This window comes from Scyliorhinus canicula, chromosome 26 (assembly GCF_902713615.1).
Source record: "Scyliorhinus canicula chromosome 26, sScyCan1.1, whole genome shotgun sequence".
NCBI lineage: Eukaryota > Metazoa > Chordata > Chondrichthyes > Carcharhiniformes > Scyliorhinidae > Scyliorhinus > Scyliorhinus canicula.
In genome coordinates, this window is record NC_052171.1 from 24677975 (window position 1) to 24701531 (window position 23557).

Here is a 23557-nt window from a genome sequence, read left to right on the forward strand (position 1 = left end):
TGGAGACGCAAATATGCAAATTAAGGGCGAGGGCATGGGAGAATTTTTCAGATTGTTTGGTTCAGTAGGTTGGGGGGAAGGGAGGAAAATGGCAGAGGTTGCTGATCAGGTCCCAGCCCTAATGGCAAAGCAAATCTAGGAGCTTCTCGCACTTGTCATTTGCATTGAGGGTGAAGGAGATTAGGGGAAGGGATTAGGCGAAGAAGGTAAGGATTATCTTTCTGTTTCCAGACAAGTGATCAGTTTTGGCAGTTGAGAGAGGACCTGATAGCGATTCACATGGTCCAGACAGATCTAGTGGTGAATGGTATAACCGAATGAGATGTGAGAGGTGCAGCAAGGTGAGATGCTCAAGGAAATGCACATGCCAGATGGGCACATGTCAAACAAGCTGTACTTGAGTACTGCCACTCAGCAACCCTAATGGGGCAAGTGGTGGAAGATAGGACCAGATGAAGAGGCTTAATTTAGAGGAAGTCAGGCATATTTCTGTCAAGGCCATGATGTTGATGCAATTGGCCACAGTTAGTCCTTGGATACATGAGCTATCTTTATAATTAGAACATAAGCAACAGGAAAAGACATACGCAGCTGACGACAGTCCCACACAAATGTATAACTTTTTTTGTAATAAACATTTTATTGAGGTATCTCTTTGTAACAGCAACAAAATCAACAATGTACGTAACAAGGAAATATAAACATAGCGCAAATACCGCCTCCTTCTCCTACCATTGCTTACCCCCCTAACCTCACCCCGCCCTTCTGCTAACGATTAGTTCTCTGCGAAGAAGTCGACGAATGGTTGCCACCTCCGGACGAACCCCGACAGCGACCCTCTCATGGCAAACTTAATTTTCTCCAGGCAGAGGAAGCCAGCCATGTCTGATAGCCAGGTCTCCGATTTTGGGGACTTTGAGTCCCTCCATGCTAGTAATATGCACCTCCGGGTTACCAGGGAAGCAAAGGCCAGAACGTCCGCCAATTTCTTCTCCTGGATTCTCGGGTCCTACGACACCCCAAAAATCACCACCTCCGGACTTATTGCTACCCTCGTATTTAATACCGTGGACATGGCGTCGGCAAACCCCTGCCAAAACCCCCTCAGTTTTGGGTATGCGTAGAACATGTGGACATGGCTCGTGCCCCCCCCCCCCGCACACTTCGCACACCTACCTATCCTCCACCCCAAAGAATCTGCTCATTCGGGCCACTGTCGTGTGAGCCCGGTGAACGACCTTAAATTGGATCAGGCTGGGCCTGACGCATGTCGTGATTGTGTTGACCCTCCTCTATCTCTCTCCCCCCCAGCTCCTCCTCCCATTTTTGCTTCAGCTCCTCGGCCTGCATCTCCTCCGAACCCATAAGCTCTTGATCTATGTCCGAGACGTTCTCCTTTCCTATCCATTCACTAGACCCTACCTGAATCCCCCTTAGCGGCAGGAGTGGGAAGGGTGGTACCTGCTTCCGCAGAAATTCCTTCTATGAACAAGTCCCACATCCTCTCAATCCCTGCTCTCCGCCAAATTCGGAACCCCCCCGTCCATCCTCCCCGGGGTAAACTGATGGTTATCGCAGATTGGGGACCACAACGACGCCCCCTCTGCTTCCACATTTCTCTTCCACTGCCCCCAGACTCTCAGGGCTGCCACCACCACTGGACTGGTGGAGTACCGCGCCGGCAGGAACGGCAGAGGCGCTGTTACCAACGCCCCCAGACTTGTGCCCTTACAAGAAGCCGCCTCCATGCGCACCCACGCTGGCTCACCCCCCACCAGCTACCTCCTCACGATGGCTACGTTAGCCTCCCAGTAGTAGTTGCTGAAATTCGGCAGCGCCAGCCCTCCATCCCCCCGACTCCGCTCGAGCATTGCCCACTTCACATGCGGTGTCTTGCCCCGCCCCCACACAAAGCCCATGATAATCTTATTGATCCGCTCAAAAAAGGATCGCAGGATGAAGATGGGGAGACATTGGAAGACGAATAGGAATCTCAGGAGGACCGTCATTTTTACCGGCTGCACTCTACCCGCCAGAGACAACGGGAGCGTGCCCCACCTCCGGAAATTGTCCTTCATCTGATATGTATCCCTCGCCACTTGGATACCCAGGTACCTGAAGCTGTATCTTACCACTCTGAACGGCAGCTCCCTCAGTCGCCGCTCCTGACCTCTCGCCTGGACCATAAACATCTTGCTCTTTCCCATATTGAGCTTGTACCCCGAAAACCGTCCGAATTCCCCTAAAATTCCCATAATTTCTTCTGTCCCCTCCATTAGGTCTGAGACATACAGCAGTAAGTCGTCCGCACACAGCGAGACTCTGTGCTCCACTCACCCTCTGGGCCAACTCCTTCCAGCCCCTTGAGGCCCTCAGAGCCAGCGGCTCTATCGCCAGCGCAAACAGCAGTTGGGAGAGGGAGCATCCCTGCCTCGTTCCCTCGGTGCATTTGAAATATTCTGAAGTTGTCCTGTTGATCCGTACACAAGCAACCGGAGCCCCGGTACAGCAACCTAACCCAGTCAACAAAGCCCCTTCCAAACCTGAACCGCTCCAGCACCTCCCATAAGTAATCCCACTCAACCCGGTCAAAGGCTTTTTTCATGTCCATCGTGACAACCACCTCAACTTTCCTACCTTCCGGGGGCATCATGATCACGTTCAGTAACGTTCTTACATTGGCCGCCAGCTGCCTGCCCTTAAACCCAGTCTGATCCTCCACTATAATGTCTGGTACACAGTCCTCAATCCTGGAGGACAGAATTTTGGCCAGAGGTTTGGCATCTATGTTCATCAAGAAATCGGGTCCTTGTCCCTTTTCAGAATGAGCGAGATCATGGCCTGTGACATCGTCTGGGGCAGAACCTCTCTTTCCTTGGCCTCGTTAAAGACCTTCAGCACCGGCCCCAATATTCCATAGAACTCGGCTGGGTACCTGTCTGGTCCCAGGCATTGCCCGACTGCATGGCCTTCAGCCCCTCCACTATCTTCAGCCCGATCAGGGCCCCCAGCCCTTCCACCAGCTCCCCATCCACCTTCGGGAAAGTCGGCCCGTCCAAAAAAGTGCCTCATCCCCTCCGGCCCCGCAGGGAGTTCCGACCTGTACGGCCTGCTATAAAAATCCCGAAAGGCCTTGCTCACCCCCGCCGAGTCCCCAACTAAGTTCCCATCCCCGTCAATAACTTTCTCTCGCTGCCTCCCTCTTTCTGAGCTGCTGTGCAAGCATCCTACTGGCCTTTTCCCCGTGCTCATAAATTGCCCTCTTCACCTTTCTGAGCTGGTCCACTGCCCACCCGGTGGTTAACAAACCAAATTCCGCCTGTAGCCTCCGGCGTTCCCTTAAAAGCCCTGCCTCTGGAGCCTCCACATACCTCCTACCCACTCGCAGAATCCCTTTTACCAGTCGGTCCGTTTCTGCCCTATCCGTTCTGTCCCTGTGAGCCTGGATCGAGATCAGCTCTCCTCTCACCACTGCCTTCAGCGCTTCCCAGACCACCGCTGCTGAGACCTCCCCCGTATCGTTTACCTCCTTTGCCATTGCTGGCACCTTGCCCGTTCTCGAGCCTGACCGGTCCAGGCCTGGATCAATAACCGTATTAAAATCCCCTCCCATAATCGGCCTGTGCGAATCCAGGTCCGGAATCTTCCCTAGCACCCTCTTTATAAAACCCCCATCATCCCAATTTGGCGCGCACACAAATGTACAATACAAACAGAAAGTGCTGTGCCAATTTAGCAGGTCAAGTACTGCGCTCTATGTTCTAAGTAGCGTCTGTGAAGAGAGAAAAAAAGTTTACCTTTCAGGTGGTCGACCACTCATCAGAACGATACATTTATTGTGGATTACGATAGAGATGTCTCGTGAAGACTCATTTATATGCACACTGTGGTGTCGGATCGAGACCGGCTTGAGAATTTTATTTCAGTTAGCCTGTGATATTGTGACTTTATACACTTTCTTAATATATATTATGTCTCTGGAAGCAAAGCTAGATCACATCTGTCCAAAGATAGCTGCCAATATCCAGTTTCCCATGGAGCCGTTGATACTTTTAATTGAATGACATCAGTAGTTATCTTGAGTCTGTGAGACTTACATGCAATCCATATGTGCAGCTTGATCTGTTATCTAATATGTAGTTTGGGTGCTAAAAACAGCTGGAAATCATGAGAACTCTGCTTAGCAATCTGAACGTCAGAGTCAAGAAGACAATTTTCCGCCCAGTGGGAAATAATAGTTTTTGTGTCCATTGCGTTGGGAGACTCGGGCAAATGGTGTTCTCCTTATTCCATTAATTCCTTGGTCCAATTGTTTCCATTTTCCATTGGTGACATGGGTCTCCCTGGAGTGGAGGTGGTTTCTGTTATCTCAGCAATTCAAAACCTGGTACAAAACATTTTGCAAAGTTCTTTTAAATTTTGGGTAGTGTTATTTCTTAGTTGTGCAAGTTCAGAGTTTATTGCTGCTTTTGACTGCACCCATTTTCTGCCATGAATCTTATATATAAGTTAACTTTCCTTTAAAATGTAAAGGATTGTCTCTCAATTATGATTAACACTGATGGGATTGAAGGGACAGTGAGGAGGATGTGAAATTGCCTAAGGGACAGAAAGCAGAGAGGGATGATGAATAATTGTTTTCCAGATTGTAGTGCTGTTTCCCAGGAGTTAATGTATTAAGCAAGCAGGAGGATGTGGACTGGTGGAATGGGCAGTTGTGTAGCAGCTGAAATTTGCCACATAGAACAAAGAGCAGAAAGGATGAGTAGAGGCAATATAATTTAAATAGTACAGTGTTAAACGGGGTCAGATATTCGGCATGTGTGTATATAATTGCTTGGGGTGAGGGGACAAAGTTAAGACAACTTTTTTGAAGTAAAATATGTGATTATTGACTTTACTTCGAGACAGAGTACAAAAGCAAGCAGTGATTAAATGCAAAATACCACAGATGTTGGAAAAACTCAGCAAGTCTGTCAGCATCTGTGGAGAGAGTTCACATTGCGAGTCTGTATGATTCCTCTTCAGAGCTGGGAATTTAAATTCAAAGAACTGCTTGCAATGTGATCTCCTATACATTCGGGAGACTAAACATAGACTGAGTGACCACTTTGTTGAACACCTCCCAGTCTGTAATTATGACTCCCATCTACCTGTTGCTTGCCATTTCAATTTACTATCTTGACCTCATGCTCACATTTCTGTCCTTGGCCTGCTACAATGTTCTTTACAAAAGCAAACCGGTTATGCAGCAGCATTACGAAACATTGTTAGGCCACAGATGGAGTAGTGTGTTAATTCTGGGCATCAGAAGAATGCCAATTCCTTTTCAAGGATGTAGAAGAATACTGGGGTAAGTGATGAAGAGAAATCAGAGAACCTTGAGTTCAAAATGTGTTCAACAATAGGATCAGTTCTGAGAAGAGTAAATAAACAGAAATTGTTTCCAGTAGCAGGAGGATTGGTAACCATGGGACACAGATTTAGAGTAATTACGATTCCAGACCAGACTCCATACCCCATAGGATACTGGACCGAAACCCCAATATTTTAGTTTCGGGAAGAATTCTTCGCTCCAGGAGTGATTGCACGAATAAATGGGGATTTGGTATTTTAATACAAAACTTTATTAACACAATTTAACTCTTTAATCTCACACACAAAATATCTTACAATTACCCCATAAACAATACTGCTCAATACAGTAAATTGAATACCCTTAATTACTATCTCTATTCCCAATTAAACAACAAGAAAGGAAAAAACGTACAGCTCTCAATCTGTCACATAGATGTCACAGCCACATCCGAATGGCACAGATTAATTCTTGTTTTCTGGAATGGATTTGGCTCCTGTTAGAACCCCTGCAGACTCTGGCTGGATGTCTTCAAAGAGCTGTTTCAACTGGTTTGTTTATGCTTTCACCTTGCATTCAGTCAAGTCAGCTTTGCTTTAAATACTATTACTCTTTTTTTAAACTATCCAACTGTGAGAGCAAAGGTTTAAAAGGATAGCCAGATTAGAACTAAACTGAAGAAAAGCTATCTCAAAATATCTGCCGTAGCTCCACCCATCACGGTAGCATTGTGGATAGCATAATTGCTTCACAGCTCCAGGGTCCCAGGTTTGATTCCCGGCTTGGGTCACTCTCTGTGCGGAGTCTGCACGTTCTCCCCGTGTCTGCGTGGGTTTCCTCCGGGTGCTCGGGTTTCCTCCCACAGTCCAAATATGTGCAGGTTAGGTGGATTAGCCCTGATTAATCGTCCCTTCGTGTCCAAAATTGCCCTTAGTGTTGAGTGGGGTTACTGGGTTATGGGGATAGGCTGGAGGTCTGGACCTTGGGTAGGTGCTCTTTCTAAGAGCCGGTGCAGACGCGATGGGCCGAATGGCTTCCTGCACTGTAAATTCTATATAATGACATCATCTCCCCAGGTTGAAAACACTAACTCTCCAGGGACTCCCCGTAGTCAAGCAACATTGCATTAGCCCTGCCTGATGTTGCCATGGTTAATTTTACCTCTGGCCCCTAAGAACCTTCTGTCTCTCAAAACAAGGTTCCATCAAAAATAAAACTACTACAGTCAAACACATTAACCCCAAGCTTCCAACCCTCAAATTGCTGAATGTCCATAATCCAATATATCCTAAATCCTGCATTTCTCACACTGGCAAAAGAGCCAGAGGCAACATTATTCTGTTTTCCAAGTGTACTGGAATGCAGTGCCAAAAACAGATATGGAAGCTATGTGAATAATTAATTTGAGAAAGAAATTAGACAAGTTCATCAAGGAAAAAGGTTTGGAGATTATAGAGCGACAGCCAGCACGGTCCAAAAGCCAGCACGGTCCTTTGGTTTCAGTTGTTTATGGAAGGTGAGCGTCAATGGCATGCATGAAATACGCAGCTTTGAGAAGGTGGCTGTCTGCTGCAGCAAATATCTTCATGGCTTTCGGGGAGGGAGTTCCAGCAATGACAAAGTGTTGAGAGGATGTTATGGATGATGGGGAGCTTGCAGCTGGTACTGATTCCTTTATCATTCTGGGTGGTAGAGGAGTTTGGAGGATGCTGTGGAAGGAGCCACAAGACATTCGGCCCATCAAGTCTGCTCTGCCATTCAATGAGATCATGACTGACCTGATGTGATAATCCTCGACTCCACTTACCGCCTTTCCCCGACTGATTAAAATCTGTCGACCTCCGCCTTGAATATACTTAATGACCCAGCCTCGACACCTCTCTGAAAGAATTACAGATTCTCTACCCTCTGAGAGGAAATTCCTCCTCATCTTTGTCTTAAATGGCTATCCCTTTCTCTGAGATAATGCTCTCTGACCCTAGAGTCTGTCCTGTCAAATCCCTGAGAATCCAGCATGTCTCAAAGTTTGCCTCATTTTTCTAAATTCCAATGAGCACAGGCCCAACCTACTCGACCTCTCATAAAATTGCTCCGTACCTGGGATTGACCAAGTGAACCTATGGACTGCCTCTAATGCCAGTATATCCTTCAATAATTGAACAAAACTACACAGTGGTACAGATGTGGTCTAACTCGTGCCTTGTACAGTTTAACAAGACTTATTTTTAGACTCCATTCCCATTGAAATGCAGGCCGACATTCCAGTTGCCTTCCCTATTACCTTTTGAACCTGCACATTAGCTTGTTATGATTTATGCACAAGATTACCCAAATCCCTGTGCTGCAGTTTTCTGCAATCTTTCTCCATTTAAATAATATTCAACTCCAACCTTTCTACCAAAGTGCAGAACTTCACTTTTTCCTACATCTGCTGAGTTCTTGCCCACTCCCCTAACCTGTCAATATCCCTCTGTAGACTCTGTGTCATTCTCACCACTTGCCTTCCCACCTATTCTTGCGTCACCCGCAAATTTGGCAATAGTACATTCATTTCCCTTGTCTAAGTATTAATATATATTGTAAATAATTGTGGCCCCAGGACTGATCCCTGTGCCACCACTAGTTTCTGGTTGCTTTCCTGAAAATGCCCCTCTGATTCCAATTCTCTGTCTTCAATCCTCTAGCCATGCTAATATACTACCCCAACACCATGGGCACTTATCCTTTTAAGTAGCCTGTCATATGGTACCTTATTGAACGCTTTTTGGAAATCCAAGTATATTACATCTAATGGTTTCCCTTTATCTAGCCTGCTCATGACCACCTCAAAGAATTCTTATAAATTTGTCAGGCATGATTTCATATTCCTGAAGCCATACTGATTAAGTGCTTGATTATGTCTGGTGTTTCTAAATATTCTGCTGTTATAATCTTTCCAATGAATAATTTTTTTCCAAGTTGCTGTCAAATTGATGCAGTGCACCTTGCAGGTTGCTCTGCTGCTGCCATCATGCACTGTTGCTGGGAGGAATGACTGTTTAAGCTGGTTGGTGTTTCGTACTGGTGTGGAATGAATCTTAGTTGTCACTAATGAGCACAATTTTGTCCTGGTCTTGCTGTATGTGGGCAGTGATTCCTTCATTATCTGAGGAATTGGAAATGAAGGTGCACACTAATCGGCGGCAAACATTTTAAAAAATAAATTTAGAGTCCCCAATTAATTATTTCCAATTAAGGGGCAATTTAACGTGGCCAATCCACCTACCCTGCACATTTTTGGGTTATGGAGGCGAAACCCACGCAGACACGGGGAGAATTTGCAAACTCCACAGGGACAGTGACCCAGAGCCGGGATTGGACCTGGGACCTCACTGCTGTGAGGCAGCAGTGCTAACCACTCTGCCACCGTGCTGCCCCAATCAGCAGCAAACATTCCCACTTCTGACCGTCCAATGGAGGAAAGGTCATCGATGTTGCAGTTGAATATAGTTGGGGCTCGGGCATTGCTCTGAGGAATTCATGCAGTGCAGATGCTGAAATTCTCTGGACAGAGAATCTTTCTTTGTGCTCGGAAAGTTTCCCCCAATTCCCATAGACTTAGTTCAATATGGGACCCATTGATTCCACGCACAGACTTGATGTCGATGACAAGTCACTCTCATCTCTTATTAAACACAGCTCTTTTGACAATATTTGGACTAAATGAGGTGCGAAGCTGACTTCCCTGGCAGAACTCAAACTGAGCGTTGGCGAGTAAGTGCTGTCACTTACATGGCCAATCAGTTTGATGATTGAAATTAGACTGACTGGGAGGTAATTAGCTGGATTGAATTTCTCCTCTTTGCGGCCATGTATTGTGGCACCGATGATAGCAAATGCTCCACAGCCCCAAATCTCTGAAGGGAAACTTGATACAGCTGCTAAAACTGTTTTTGTAGTTTGTACAGTGTAAGGAGAGGTTCTGAAATCCAGAAATGATGTCTCCGACTAATTGTGATCATTTTATAGTAAATGGTACGACATCCTGGGCTTCGGGCGCGGTTACTTCCAGCCCTTCATGATCCGGAGTCTCAACACAATTGAATTAACAAATAATTCTTAGAAAAATACCCGAGGCCTGTAGCCCTTGGCTGCCCAATAATTAGTCACTGGGCTTGTAAATTTAACAATTACTTTTTTATTTTCCACAAGAACTCTAATGAAATATGCAACAATTATAGCTGGTTAGCTATTATGTAATTCCTGATCCCCTACTCCAGTTAACTTGCCCCACCCTCTTAGAGGACGGAAGGGGTGAAAATAATAAGGGTGAAAGTCTTGGTTTCAGGTGGTTGTTTCCACCATCTTTCTCCTCTTCACTTTGCTTTCAGTTTGAGGTTTTCACTGTAGATTCATTTAGGTCTCTGCAGGTTCAAAAATACATCAACTCACAACCGTTGTGTGTGTCCAGGTCTTAACTCTGCTTTCCTTAGGTCTTTGGAAATCAGGCACAATCTAATCACCACCTGTTACAGGGCAAAATACAGCCTTCTAGCCAATTCATTGGCCGCCCCCCCAACCAATCAAATCGAGTCCCACTCCATCTCTTGGGTGTCACAGAGTCTGACCTTTGCTTTACAAAGCTAGCAGCACCATTACTCTGTTGCAACTTCTTGAATTCCTAATTTTCTCGGCTGCTTGCTCTAAAGATACATGTCTATTAAGCATCCGTGGATCAAAAATGATAACAGCAAAAAATAAGAGAACCAACAGGAAGGACTCTTGCATCCCTCCTTCCCTAAAATAAATGAAACATCAGGAATGCGACATTTCATTATGAGGTGTGCAAGAAACAAATCACACAAACATATCCATCCCCATTATATAAGTTCCCTTCCCAGCCCCCAACCCCCCTAATGTTCGACGTAATCCGACATTGCTAACTAGTCAGCCCTTAAACCTGTCACAAAGCATCTGTAATCACATTATCTTTTCCAGGCATGTGTACAAATTTACCATTCAACTGTTGTAATAATAGCCTCCAACGGTATAATCTTGCGTTCAAACGTTTTAAACGTTTCTATGAATGCAAGCGGATTATGGTCCGTATAAGCTTTGTTTCCTCTCCTGACGGACGTATGCTTAAAAGTGATGAAGGACTGGTTACATTGCTCCTACTCCTGGGTCACTGGCATCATCGGTCATTTTGCCTTCAATCTCCCAAACACCACTAGCCGTTTTGTGGACTACGGCGTTTTTGCTTGTTTCTGCAACATATCCACATGCACTGTATTTCAGCCTTTAGCTGAGACAGTCTCCATGGTTTTAGTCAAGACCGATGTGGCTTTAATGGTTCAGAGTTTTTTATGCCTACATCATGATTAGTTACCGGAGCCGGCTGGAATTTTTGACGCTTGAAAAGGTCAAATTTGAACTGAGGGGAATGATGGAGGTGTTCTACAATTCATGGGCGTTATTCATTATGCACTTATGAGAATTGGATTACGTCGAACATTAGGGGGGTTGGGGGCTGGGAGGGTTGGGGGGAGAGGGACTATTTGTTAATGGTCACTATGGGTGATTCTTGATTCCTTTTTGTCATTTGTTTATGTTAACATGCGGGCTAATGTCTGGGGTTTGGTGGGAGGATGGAATTGTTGTTATTGATATGGGGCTTGACATTACATTCATTACTGATTATTGTTTATTATTGGGTGTAAATTTGGGAGAAAATGTGAAAAAGGAGGAAAATAAAAAATATTTAAAAAAAAAAATGATTAGTTAACGGGATGCGCCCTGATATTCCCCTACAACTTTGTCTATATTCTTTCAGTATCTTTATTAGATCTGCTCTGTGTTATTCTACTGATAGGTTTGCATTTTTGGTTTTAGAACCTCTCTGAAATCTTCAAATAGTGACTTCTTTTCACTCTTGTTTATAAAATCAAAGACAATGTGCCTCCTTTTGTTCGGTGTATGACTGTCCAAGTTGGAGAGAGTCACCTGAATGACTTTCTTATGCATTTCTGTCTCTTTCAGTCTCGTGTAATGCAGCCAGTCTTTCCCGATTGTCCAATGAATGTTTATCCAAATTTCAAGGATCATCAGCCAAACTAGCAACAGTGGTGTCAATACTGAGAGTAATATTTGTTTTTTTAAAAATTAATTAATATCCTTAATTACCCCTCCCCAGCTTTACAGTTTTGTTGTTCCTTCACATGGTTACTTTCAGCAACACAAAACTGAGGATTCAATCTTTGCAAAGGCGGTTGGCTTTATAAGCACCATTCTTTGTCTTACAGCTTTTACCTCTTCATCGGTGTCTTGGTAATCATAGCTCATATCCCCATTTCGTATTACGAACTTGTTTAATTTGTGCTTTCTAGATTTCAACTGTTCTTTACTTTCGGAATTATTGGTTCTGTGAACTTCGTGTTTTTTGTTAACAGATATGGTTGAAGAATCACTGCATGGTTCTCCATCCAACTTCCTCCTTATTTTCAAAAGGAATTGATCGCTAATTATTTCATCTCCTTTGATATTTGCTTCCTTTACCGTGAAGAGGCACTTGTGGGTCTTTAAAAGTATGTGGGTTAATCTGCCTTTTGCTTGGGATCACCTCTCAGTCATTGCTGTCCTCACCCTAAAAAACTGCAAGAGGCTGTATCAAATTACTTTTAGGAAAGTCCAATTCACTTTCTCCTTCCAATTTGATGTCTTCTTTCCTAGTTTTGGAAGAATTACCTGCCATCTGTTCAACATCAGTCAGTTACAGGTCTGTTATTGAATCCAAATTGGATTCCGAACTCTCATCTGAATATTCTTCGCTGTTGTTGCTATTGGATTTGGACTCTTTCCTTGAGATCACATTCGGTCTTGGAGTTCTTAGAATCTGGTTCTCTACTAGATTTTACCATTGACAAATTTCTGTGAGGAATCATTCCCGTAAACATAATTTCATCAGTACCAGCAGAATCATATTCACTGCCATTGTCATTTGATATGTCATTTGATGCCTTTCAACATTTCTTTATTTGAGTCATTTAATGCCGAGTGAGGTTTCCTAATTCCCACTAGTCCTGCCATTGGTATCTTGGGTACTATCTGCACACTGTACTTCCCTCGGACTCCGTAATCATGGGGCAGCAGGGTAGCATGGTGGTTAGCATAAATGCTTCACAGCTCCAGGGTCCCAGGTTCGATTCCCGGCTGGGTCACTGTCTGTGTGGAGTCTGCACGTCCTCCCCCTGTGTGCGTGGGTTTCCTCCGGGTGCTCCGGTTTCCTCCCACAGTCCAAAGATGTGCGGGTTAGGTGGATTGGCCATGCTAAATTGCCCGTAGTGTCCTAATAAAAGTAAGGTTGGGGGGGGGGTTGTTGGGTTACGGGTATAGGGTGGATACGTGGGTTTGAGTAGGGTGATCATGGCTCGGCACAACATCGAGGGCCGAAGGGCCTGTTCTGTGCTGTACTGTTCTATGTTCTATGTTCTTCACCCGTGCCAAATTGTTTCCCAAAAGTAAGTCTACTCCATCCACTGGGAATTTCTTTTTTTGTTATAAATTTAGAGGACTCAATTCATTTTTTCCCATTAAGGGGCAATTTAGCGTGTCCAATCCACCTATCCTGCACATCTTTGGGTTGTGGGGGCTAAACCCACATAAACATGGGGAGAATGTGCAAATTCCACACGGACAGTGACCCAGAGCTGGGATTGAACCTGGGACCTAGGCGCCGGGATGCAGCAGTGCTAACCACTGTGCCGCCGTGCTACTTTCACTCAGATTAACCACCTGACAACTACTGGACCTGACATTAAATCACCCCACTCCATTATACAATGGATATAAGCTCCATCTATCATATTCACTAATACCGTAGCTTTCATTGAACTTTGAAGGGCAAACCAAATCCTTCTCTAGCATGAGAGTTTGAGTCGTACCTGTGCATCTTAAGATAGTTATGGGTTGGCTACATAAGTTGAAGAAAATGATCTTCCCCTTCGAGAAGAACCCTGGACACCCTCTCCCACAGAGAAACACAAACTTCCTATGCCTACTTAGGTCAATTTACGTTGCATGGGTAAGAATCACTTTTCTTTTGGGTTGATATTTTCTCAAAAGCGCTAAACAAAAATGGGTTTCTACCTCCTTCTCTTCGAATTTTGGGAGTACCTGTAAATATAATGAAACATATCACCACTGGGTTCCGTTCTAAAATGAAGCTCCCCTCTTCACTTGTATCTTTTTGTTAATCCTCATTACTTGGCTATTACTGTGGGGATTCTTGTCTGCAGCCCAACCTTTGCTCTCCAGTATGAATCTCGGGGCTTTTCACAGTAACTTCATTGCAGTGTTAATGTAAGCCTACTTGTGACAATGAAAAGATGATGTATTGCTGAACCTGTACGTTGAGAATTGCGTTCAAATGAAGCCAATATGTCTTAAATTTGTTATTTATTCTTCACCAGGAATACCAGGACTTGGAGCGTGATCCTCCAGCACTTTGTTCAGCAGGTCCAGTAGGAGATGACTGTAAGTACATAGAACTTCCAGGAATATTTTTATGCAGTGTTCAGTCAGGCACAAGATTTCCATTTCAGTTTCTGTGTTCAGGAAAATACTCTGATACCTGGGATGAGGAAAAGTTTGAAAAATGGGTCCATTTTTTCCCTGTTCTTTCAGAGTAGGAAATAATGTGTATTAACGGAGGTTTTTGGCGAAATGTTGTTTTAATTGGACACTAATTAGTCTCAGAGGTGAAGTTCAAAGGAACTTTGATCTAATGTTTTCTAAATAAGTTTCAATTTAAGCCTTGATGTTGTGACATTGGCCCAATAGTATCAGTTGCTGGATTAATGGTTTCATGACACAAACATGGACACAAAACTAGAATTAGCCTGATAAGCAAATCTCTTCCAGCTGCCTTTTACCTTCATTGATGCTATAATTCTTTATTTTTGTTTACGCTTTGACCTTTTTCTCTCGCAAGCTATTGCACGTTTTCCACTTTCCAAGTCTCATTTGTGGCTTGTTCGTTTGTTTCTCCTATTGTGTGTCAAGACATCTCTGATTACACACGTGTTCAATATGTTTCTCTCTGTTTCTCACGAAATAGATATGAAGCAGTGTTTTTTGAGGGGGTAAGAGTGATGCAGTAATTAGTGTGTAGTTGACAGTAAAGCTTTGGAAATTTGTCCTGCACCTTTTTCAAATTATTTGAAGAAAAATGACTATGCAATATGTGCTCGAAGTGGATGAAAATATTGCATCAATGCAGGTGACACAAATGCATTTTAGGGAATAAAGTACATTGCACTGCTCGGATTGTGTGGAAATTCTGGAGTTATGGTGGGATAAACATATATATGGTGGGGTGAAATGTGACAGAAACAGGGTAACTAAATTACCTATGCAGCTAGGCACTATAATAATAATAATCATCGTTTATTGAAAATGAAAATGAAATAAATCGCTTATTGTCACGAGTAGGCTTCAATGAAGTTACTGTGAAAAACCCCTAGTTGCCACATTGGGCGCCTGTTCGGGGAGGCCGGTATGGGAATTGACCTTGTCCTGCATTACAAGCCAGCTGTTTAGCGCACTGTGCTAAACCAGTCCCTACAATATATGTTTGTATTAATATGAATGATAGTGCATTAACACTTGGCAAGCGATATCTTTGCTGTATATTCAGGAAGTTTGCTGCAGGACTTGTGCAGTGCAACACCATCTATTATTTTAATTGACAATCCAATGTCTGTATGTTCTACCCATCAGGCTTTCCATAAACTTTCTATGTCTATATATTTTTTTATTTTTAAAAAATAAATTTAGATTACCCAATAATTTTTACCAATTAAGGGGCAATTTAGCGTGGCCAATCCACCTACTCTGCACATTTTGGGTTGTGGGGGTGAAACCCACGCAGACACGGGGAGAATGTGCAAACTCCACACGGACAGTGACCCAGAACCGGGATCGAACCTGGGACCCCAGCGCCGTGAGGCAGCTGTACTAACCACTAGGCCGCCGTGTTGCCTGTCTGTATATATTCTTAACTAACTGTGCACACTTGTCACCCTGTAAACATACCTTATCGCCATTAAAAGATTCCACCACGCCGCCATTGCTGCCACAATAGGCGTTAACATTGGAATCAAAGACCAAGTTTATGACTGCGAAATGGGGAGAAACTGGGTTCGACCTGCTCCGATCCAATTGGATCCTGTTTGTTGATCTTGATTCATTCTGTACAGTGCAGGACACCAAATCAAAACGATGTCTCTTGCCCGTTGACACATTCCCTCAGTGTCCTGCGTAGCAATGCAAGTTGGCGACAACCAAGTACGTATTAATTCAGAAGGGTTTGGCGTTTCTGTGCAGAATCACTTAATAACAGGAACAAGAGGACCCTTCAGCCCATCAAGCCTGCTGTGTCATTCAATAAGATTGTGGCTAATTAGATTGTGGCCTCCAGTCCACACTCCTGCCTGCCCCCTTTACGCCCTTGAAGATCAAAAATCTGTTTAACTTAACCCTGAATATATTCAATAACCCAGCTTTACTGCTTCAAGCGGAAGAGCATTGCAAAGATCAATGGGTCTGAGAGCAGAAATTCCTTCTCATCTCTGACTTAAACCCCCTGGCCCCCTGAGTACTGGCCCAACTGCTCAGCTTTTCCTCAGCAGACAACCCGTTAAACCCAGGAGTCCACCTAGTGAACTTCCTCTGACCTTCCAATGTAGGTATTGCCCATTGAGGACAAACACATACAAATAATTGACCACAAGCAGGCAAAGAAAGCAAGGACCATCTTTTTGTGCACCTAAGAATTAATTTTGCATTATCTGTCGTTTTCCTTTCTGTTCATTTTTGATTGGAAGTTAGGTTTATAATCTATACAAAGCAGGGACCCATGATGAATACTGGAATATAGCACTGGTGGATGCAGCTCTGTCATTCTATGACACTCAGGTACAGTACTGGTAGGGAAAGAGGATCAAATTGAAGTGCTAAATTTAACATTAAGTATTGCGACAGAGATAATTGGTCAAGAAGGAAAGGTGAAAAAGGATTTTGGTCATGGTTCCAATCAATTACACCAGCAGCTCCATTACCTCTGAAACAGTGACTTCATTGCTGACTCGAACACTCACGGTGGAAGCGTTCCCTGAGTGTTGAAAGTGTTGACACAATTTTGCATTCCAGGTGCCACTTGCATATGTCTCCTGTATTTTTTAAAATAAATTTAATGTACCCAATTATTTTTTCCAATTAAGGGGCAATTTAGCATGGCCAATCCACCTACCCTGCACATCTTTGGGTTGTGGGGGTGAAAACCACGTAGACACTGGGAGGAAACTCCACACGGACAGTGACCCAGGGCCGGGATTCGAACCCAGGTCCTCCGCGCCATAGGCAGCAATGCTAACCACTGTACCACCGTGCTGCCCTATGTCTCCTGTATTTTAATGAAAGGCGAGAAATAGCTGTTTTCTGCAGGTGTCTGAAATCAGGATGTTATAGTAAATGTCTATTGCCTTAAAAGTGGAGGTAATGCATTGCTCCTGTAGGTGTAATCAGCTCAAACATTTTAGTTTTGTGAAATGATCTCTATGCTGAAGACGTTCAAAATATCTCGTCTGCACATAGTTCCTGTCAGCTTTTTCCATTCCGATTTCTACGGACAAGTAGAATGTATATACCGATGTGAACTCATCCGTTGTGCCCTATCCACGAAGGTGAGATTGGGTAACAACATTGGGCTATTTTGTTCAGCAGATATGAGCACAATTTATAGGCAACCCAGTGACCGACCTGCCCCCACCAGTACTGTACCCCAGTGGAATCAGTGCAGATTTTGTGATGCATGTGTTGATTTCAGTATTAAGGGACAGATTGCTGGTGATTGAGGTGCCTAGATAAGTGAAGCCACAAGCAACTTTCAACGTTACACTGTCAGCGCTAAAAGATAGCGGTACGACAATTTCCTGGATCATGGCATGTGCCTTCCTGATGCTGGTGGTCACTATTCACAGGTGTGAGAGAGTGGTTGTTTTGCACTGAAGTTGTTGCTTGTTATGGAATGCCAGTGTGAGATCATAAGCATTCAGCAACTCTCTGATGAACATTTGGCCCACCCTTATCTTGAATTTCAGACAAGCAAGGCTAAATAGCTTTCTGTCAGTCCTGGTATGTGAATCGACACCCTCTGTACGCGTGAAGGCATATGATAACCAAAAGAAGAATATACCAAAGAGTGTCAGTGCCACAACGCATCCTGATGACTCCACAGCGGATCTCAAAGGGCTCCAGTGTTGGTCTGTCATAGCTGACCTTCCCCATCATGTTATGGAAAGAGGAAATTGCATTGAGCAGCTTTGGTGGGCAGCCAGCTTTCTCCAGCTCACATAGTGTCTCTGCTCCCATGGTCGAATGCCTTGGTTGGATTGGTGAAGACAGTATATAGAGTTTCCTTTGTTCACAGCATCTTTTTTGCAGATGCTGGATTGAGAAGATCAGGTCAATTGTAGATCTTAAAGTTCTGAAACCGCACTGGGCTTTGAGGTGGACGCGTTCAGCCAGGATCTGAAGTCTGACAAGGGCAACATGGACTGAATAAAAATGTAGAACAGCAGCAACCTGACTGAGAACACAAAACTGAGTCGACAAAGCCTGTGTCCTCAGCACACCCCTACAGCGGTGAGACCTGGACTACGTATTCCAGGCTGGAGAAAAGGCCGAGCTGTTAGGTTGCCACCCATCGTGGTCTCAGAACTATCTTCGGTAATTTCTTGGCAGGACAAGTCCACCAATTCTGAGATCCTGGATCTCTAGTTCTAGTTCTGTTATGAAAATGAAATGAAAATCGCTTATTGTCACGAGTAGGCTTCAAATGAAGTTACTGTGAAAAGCCCCTAGTCGCCACATTCCGGCGCCTGTTCGGGGAGGCTGGTACGGGAATCGAACCGTGCTGCTGGCCTGCTCGGTCTGCTTTCAAAGCCAGCAATTTAGCGTTGTGCTAAACAGCCCCTTGCTGTTAGTATACACAACAACATCAGCTCTGGCTCAGCTACGTTCATCGAATGGATGACGGCTGTATACCCAACCATCTTCTGTGAACTGACCACTGGATCGAGACCTCCTGCATGTCCATACCTCTACCACGAGCAATATGAAGATTGCAGACATTGAAACGGAACAACTGGGATATCTTGGCTGATGGCTGTGACTTCTGGAGGCTGACTGTTTGGGAAGGGCATTGGAAGAGATGAGCAGAATGAGGAGGCTCAGCTGGCCAAAAAAAGTGCCCAAAAAAACAGAGGCCAATGAATTCATGCACCTTCTTAGTTCATTGTGTTCCTCTACAGCAAATGCGACACAGACTGCCGTATCTGAGTGGGGCTCTTGAAGCACACTAGACGCTGTTTAACACAGAGATGCCACCATTAACATCCACTCACCAGTGCTGTACCCAGTGTTATACAGTGATTCGGGAAAATTGAAACCTCCGTTTAGAGAGCGAGAATTAGAGAACAGGAATGAAGTAATTGAATGAAGAGAAAAGCCAATTTACAGTCCTCTTTTCTTTCACAGATTTTCACTGGCAAGCTACTATCATGGGGCCAGTAAGTATTCTGTCTTTGTACAAAGTGCCTTTCACTATCTCTGCCAATGTTTTTACTGACTCCACTCTCTGCTGTTTAATTGTAGAGTGACAGCCCTTATCAAGGTGGTGTCTTCTTTCTGAATATTCACTTCCCCTCAGATTATCCTTTCAAGCCACCTAAGGTAAGAGCCACAGCTTGGTTATTCAAACTTTTGTCAATGTGCCTGCTGCAGGGGGAGTAATAGTCTTTCCTTTCTCGTAGGTTTCATTTACAACAAAGATCTATCATCCAAACATTAACAGTAATGGCAGCATTTGCCTTGATATTCTCCGCTCACAATGGTCTCCAGCTTTAACATTGTCAAAAGGTAAGGGCAGCCTCTCTTCATTGTCCTGGTTGAGCAAGACTCTGTGAATAAACAGACGGCCTGGTGACTGTAGTTATCCTGTTGACCAGAAAGGTTCCTAGTCTCTGTGCTGGGATCTGATTTAACTGAAGAGAGCTAGGAGGGCTTTGTAAAAGAAAGATCACACTTGCCAAATCTAATTGAATTTTTTAATGAAGTCAGGTTGATGAAGTCAGGTAGAAATGGTACAGCAGTTATCATGGGGGATTTTAATCTACATGTCGATTGGTTTAACCAGGTCGGTCAAGGCAACCTTGAGGAGGAGTTTATAGAATGTATCCGCGATAGTTTCCTAGAACAGTATGTAATGGAACCTACGAGGGAACAAGCGGTCCTAGATCTTGTCCTGTGTAATGAGACAGGATTGATTCATGATCTCATAGTTAGGGATCCTCTCGGAAGGAGCGATCACAATATGGTGGAATTTAAAATACAGATGGAGGGTGAGAAAGTAAAATCAAATACTAGTGTTTTGTGTTTAAACAAAGGAGATTACAAGGGGATGAGAGAAGAACTAGCTAAGGTAGACTGGGAGCTAAGACTTTATGGTGGAACAGTGGAGAACCTTCCAAGCGATTTTTCACAGTGCTCAGCAAAGGTTTATACCAACAAAAAGGAAGGACGGAAGAAAGAGGGAAAATCGACCGTGGATATCTAAGGAAATAAGGGAGAGTATCAAATTGAAGGAAAAAGCATATAAAGTGGCAAAGATTGCTGGGAGATTAGAGGACTGGGAAATCTTTAGGGGGCAACAGAAAGCTACTAAAAAAGCTATAAAGAAGAGTAAGATAGAGTATGAGAGTAAACTTGCTCAGAATATAAAAACAGACAGTAAAAGTTTTTACAAATATATAAGACAAAAAAGAGTGGCTAAGGTAAATATTGGTCCTTTAGAGGATGAGAAGGGAGTTTTAAATGGGAAATGAGGAAATGGCTGAGGAACTGAACAGGTTTTTTGGGTCGGTCTTCACAGTGGAAGACACAAATAACATGCCAGCGACTGATAGAAATGAGGCTATGACAGGTGAGGACCTTGAGAGGATTGTTATCACTAAGGAGGGAGTGATGGGCAAGCTAATGGGGCTAAAGGTAGACAAGTCTCCTGGCCCTGATGGAATGCATCCCAGAGTGCTAAAAGAGATGGCTAGGGAAATTGCAGATGCACTAGTGATAATTTACCGAAATTCACTAGACTCTGGGGTGGTCCCGGTGGATTGGAAATTAGCAAACGTGACGCCACTGTTTAAAAAAGGAGGTAGGCAGAAAGCAGGAAATTATAGGCCAGTGAGCTTAACTTCGGTAGTAGGGAAGATGCTGGAATCTATCATCAAGGAAGAAATTGCGAGGCATCTGGATAGAAATTGTCCCATTGGGTTCGTAAAGGGCAGGTCATGCCTAACTAATTTAGTGGAATTTTTTGAGGACATTACCAGTGCAGTAGATAACGGGGAGCCGATGGATGTGGTATATCTGGATTTCCAGAAAGCCTTTGACAAGGTGCCACACAAAACGTTGCTGCATAAGATAAAGATGCATGGCATTAAGGGTAAAGTAGTAGCATGGATAGAGGATTGGTTAATTAATAGAAAGCAAAGAGTTGGGATAAATGGGTGTTTCTCTGGTTGGCAATCAGTAGCTAGTGGTGTCCCTCAGGGATCCGTGTTGGGCCCACAATTGTTCACAATTTACATAGATGATTTGGAGTTGGGGACCAAGGGCAATGTGTCCAAGTTTGCAGATGACACTAAGATGAGTGGTAAAGCGAAAAGTGCAGAGGATACTGGAAGTCTGCAGAGGGATTTGGATAGGTTAAGTGAATGGGCTAGGGTCTGGCAGATGGAATACAATGTTGACAAATGTGAGGTAATCCATTTTGGTAGGAATAACAGCAAACGGGATTATTATTTAAACGATAAAATATTAAAGCATGCCGCTGTTCAGAGAGACTTGGGTGTACTAGTGCATGAGTCACAGAAGGTTGGTTTACAAGTGCAACAGGTGATTAAGAAGGCAAATGGAATTTTGTCCTTCATTGCTAGAGGGATGGAGTTTAAGACTAGGGAGGTTATGTTGCAATTGTATAAGGTGTTAGTGAGGCCACACCTGGAGTATTGTGTTCAGTTTTGTTCTCCTTACTTGAGAAAGGACGTACTGGCGCTGGAGGGTGTGCAGAGGAGATTCACTAGGTTAATCCCAGAGTTGAAGGGGTTGGATTATGAGGAGAGGTTGAGTAGACTGGGACTGTACTCATTGGAATTTAGAAGGATGAGGGGGGATCTTATAGAAACATTTAAAATTATGAAGGGAATAGATAGGATAGATGCGGGCAGGTTGTTTCCACTGGCGGGTGACAGCAGAACTAGGGGACATAGCCTCAAAATAAGGGGAAGTAGATTTAGGACTGAGTTTAGGAGGAACTTCTTCACCCAAAGCGTTGTGAATCTATGGAATTCCTTGCCCAGTGAAGCAGTTGAGGCTCCTTTATTACATGTTTTTAAGGTAAAGATAGATAGTTTTTTGAAGAATAAAGGGATTAAGGGTTATGGTGTTCGGGCCGGAAAGTGGAGCTGAGTCCACTAAAGATCAGCCATGATCTAATTGAATGGCGGAGCAGGCTTGAGGGGCCAGATGGCCTACTCCTGTCCTAGTTCTTATGTTCTTATGATGAAGAAAATGTAGGGGATATTTTCTTATGTGCATTTTACAAAGTATTTTGACAAAGGGCCACGTAAAAAGCTGGTTAGTAAAATTGAGGCTCATTGAATCAGATGGTCAGAATGAGTTTGGATTTTTAAAAATGGCTTACGGACGGGAAACAATGAATTGTGATAAATGGCTGTATTTCAAACTGGAGGATAGTAGGCAGTGGTGTTCCCCCAAGGTTCAGTAAAAGAACCACTGCTTATTTTGCTGAATTTGTAACTTAACCGATGGAAAACTGAGGCTGATGTCGATCGGAGCCAGCAGAATGGGCAGACCACTGGCAGCTTGAATTGAATACAGAGAAGTGAGAGGTGATGCATTTCGGCAGAAGTAATGGAAAAAAGCAAACGGACATAATGGCGCAATTGTCAAGAGTAGGCATGGACAGGGGGCACATGTACATCGACATATTGAGAGTGGTGAGTGGAATATATGGGATTACTGCTTCATTAATTGGGGTTTTGAATACAAAAGCAGGGAGTCATCCTGAACTGTTTAAAAGTTCTGTTTAGGCTATGGAGAGTCCTTGAGAGGGTGCAGAGGAGATTTACCCAGAATGGTTCCAGCAATATGAAATGTTGGCTAAAAAATTGGGTTGGAAAGTTGTGAACAAAGGGGATTGAGGTGAGTTTTAGAACATAGAACAGTACAGCACAGAACAGGCCCTTCGGCCCTCAATGTTGTGCCGAGCCATGATCACCCTACTCAAACCCACGTATCCACCCTACACCTGTAACCCAACAACCCCCCCCATTAACCTTACTTTTATTAGGACACTACGGGCAATTTAGCATGGCCAATCCACCTAACCCGCACATCTTTGGACTGTGGGAGGAAACCGGAGCACCCGGAGGAAACCCACGCATACAGGGGGAGGACGTGCAGACTCCACACAGACAGTGACCCAGCCGGGAATCGAACCTGGGACCCTGGAGCTGTGAAGCATTGATGCTAACCACCATGCTACCCTGCTGCCCTTTTGACAGAGGGTTACCCAAACTTTTTGAATCCCAGTGACCTCCCAAGAGCATTAGGGAGCCATAAGCATTCTCACAATGTTAATGTCCTTTTTTTGCCGTGAAATAGGTGCAAAAACAGAGTTAAGTGTTTTCTAGCTACATCTACACATATATTAGGAAGAGGCACACAGTCACAAATACATTTGCCAGCCATTTTGCCCCTTCACATTAGCCCCAGGCCAAGCCACCAACCACTGCCCTTTTAACATTAAGGCCTGGAAATAGTTACCCACGTTCGGAGTGAGTAATCTGGCAATAATTAAAGTTCTCTTATTGAGAAAGTGCTTGAGTCTTGTCTTCCCTTCAGTTAATTTTAATGGGAGGAATGATGCTGGAAAGTTAATTCTCATATCTGACACATGCAACTCTCAATAGCCCACACAAATAATGTGGTGGGGTGTTTTGTGCCTCCTTTTTACCACCCTAAGAGCTTGTGGTTTGGAAGAATTAAGTATAGAAAATATATCTCTCTGTGCCATATGTA

The 23557-nt window shown here is 44.1% G+C and overlaps 1 protein-coding gene across 2 annotated transcripts in view; it reads left to right on the forward strand.

Annotated features, from left to right (window-relative positions):
* Positions 1–23557, forward strand: part of LOC119957301 (ubiquitin-conjugating enzyme E2 D4-like) — a 54934-nt gene that overhangs the window by 8132 nt on the left and 23245 nt on the right. For both annotated transcript variants that reach the window (XM_038785151.1, XM_038785150.1), the window contains exons 2-5: positions 13804–13867; positions 18932–18963; positions 19049–19126; positions 19207–19312. In XM_038785151.1, coding sequence (XP_038641079.1) covers positions 13804–13867; positions 18932–18963; positions 19049–19126; positions 19207–19312 — 280 coding nt within the window. The remainder of the gene's footprint in view (positions 1–13803; positions 13868–18931; positions 18964–19048; positions 19127–19206; positions 19313–23557) is intronic.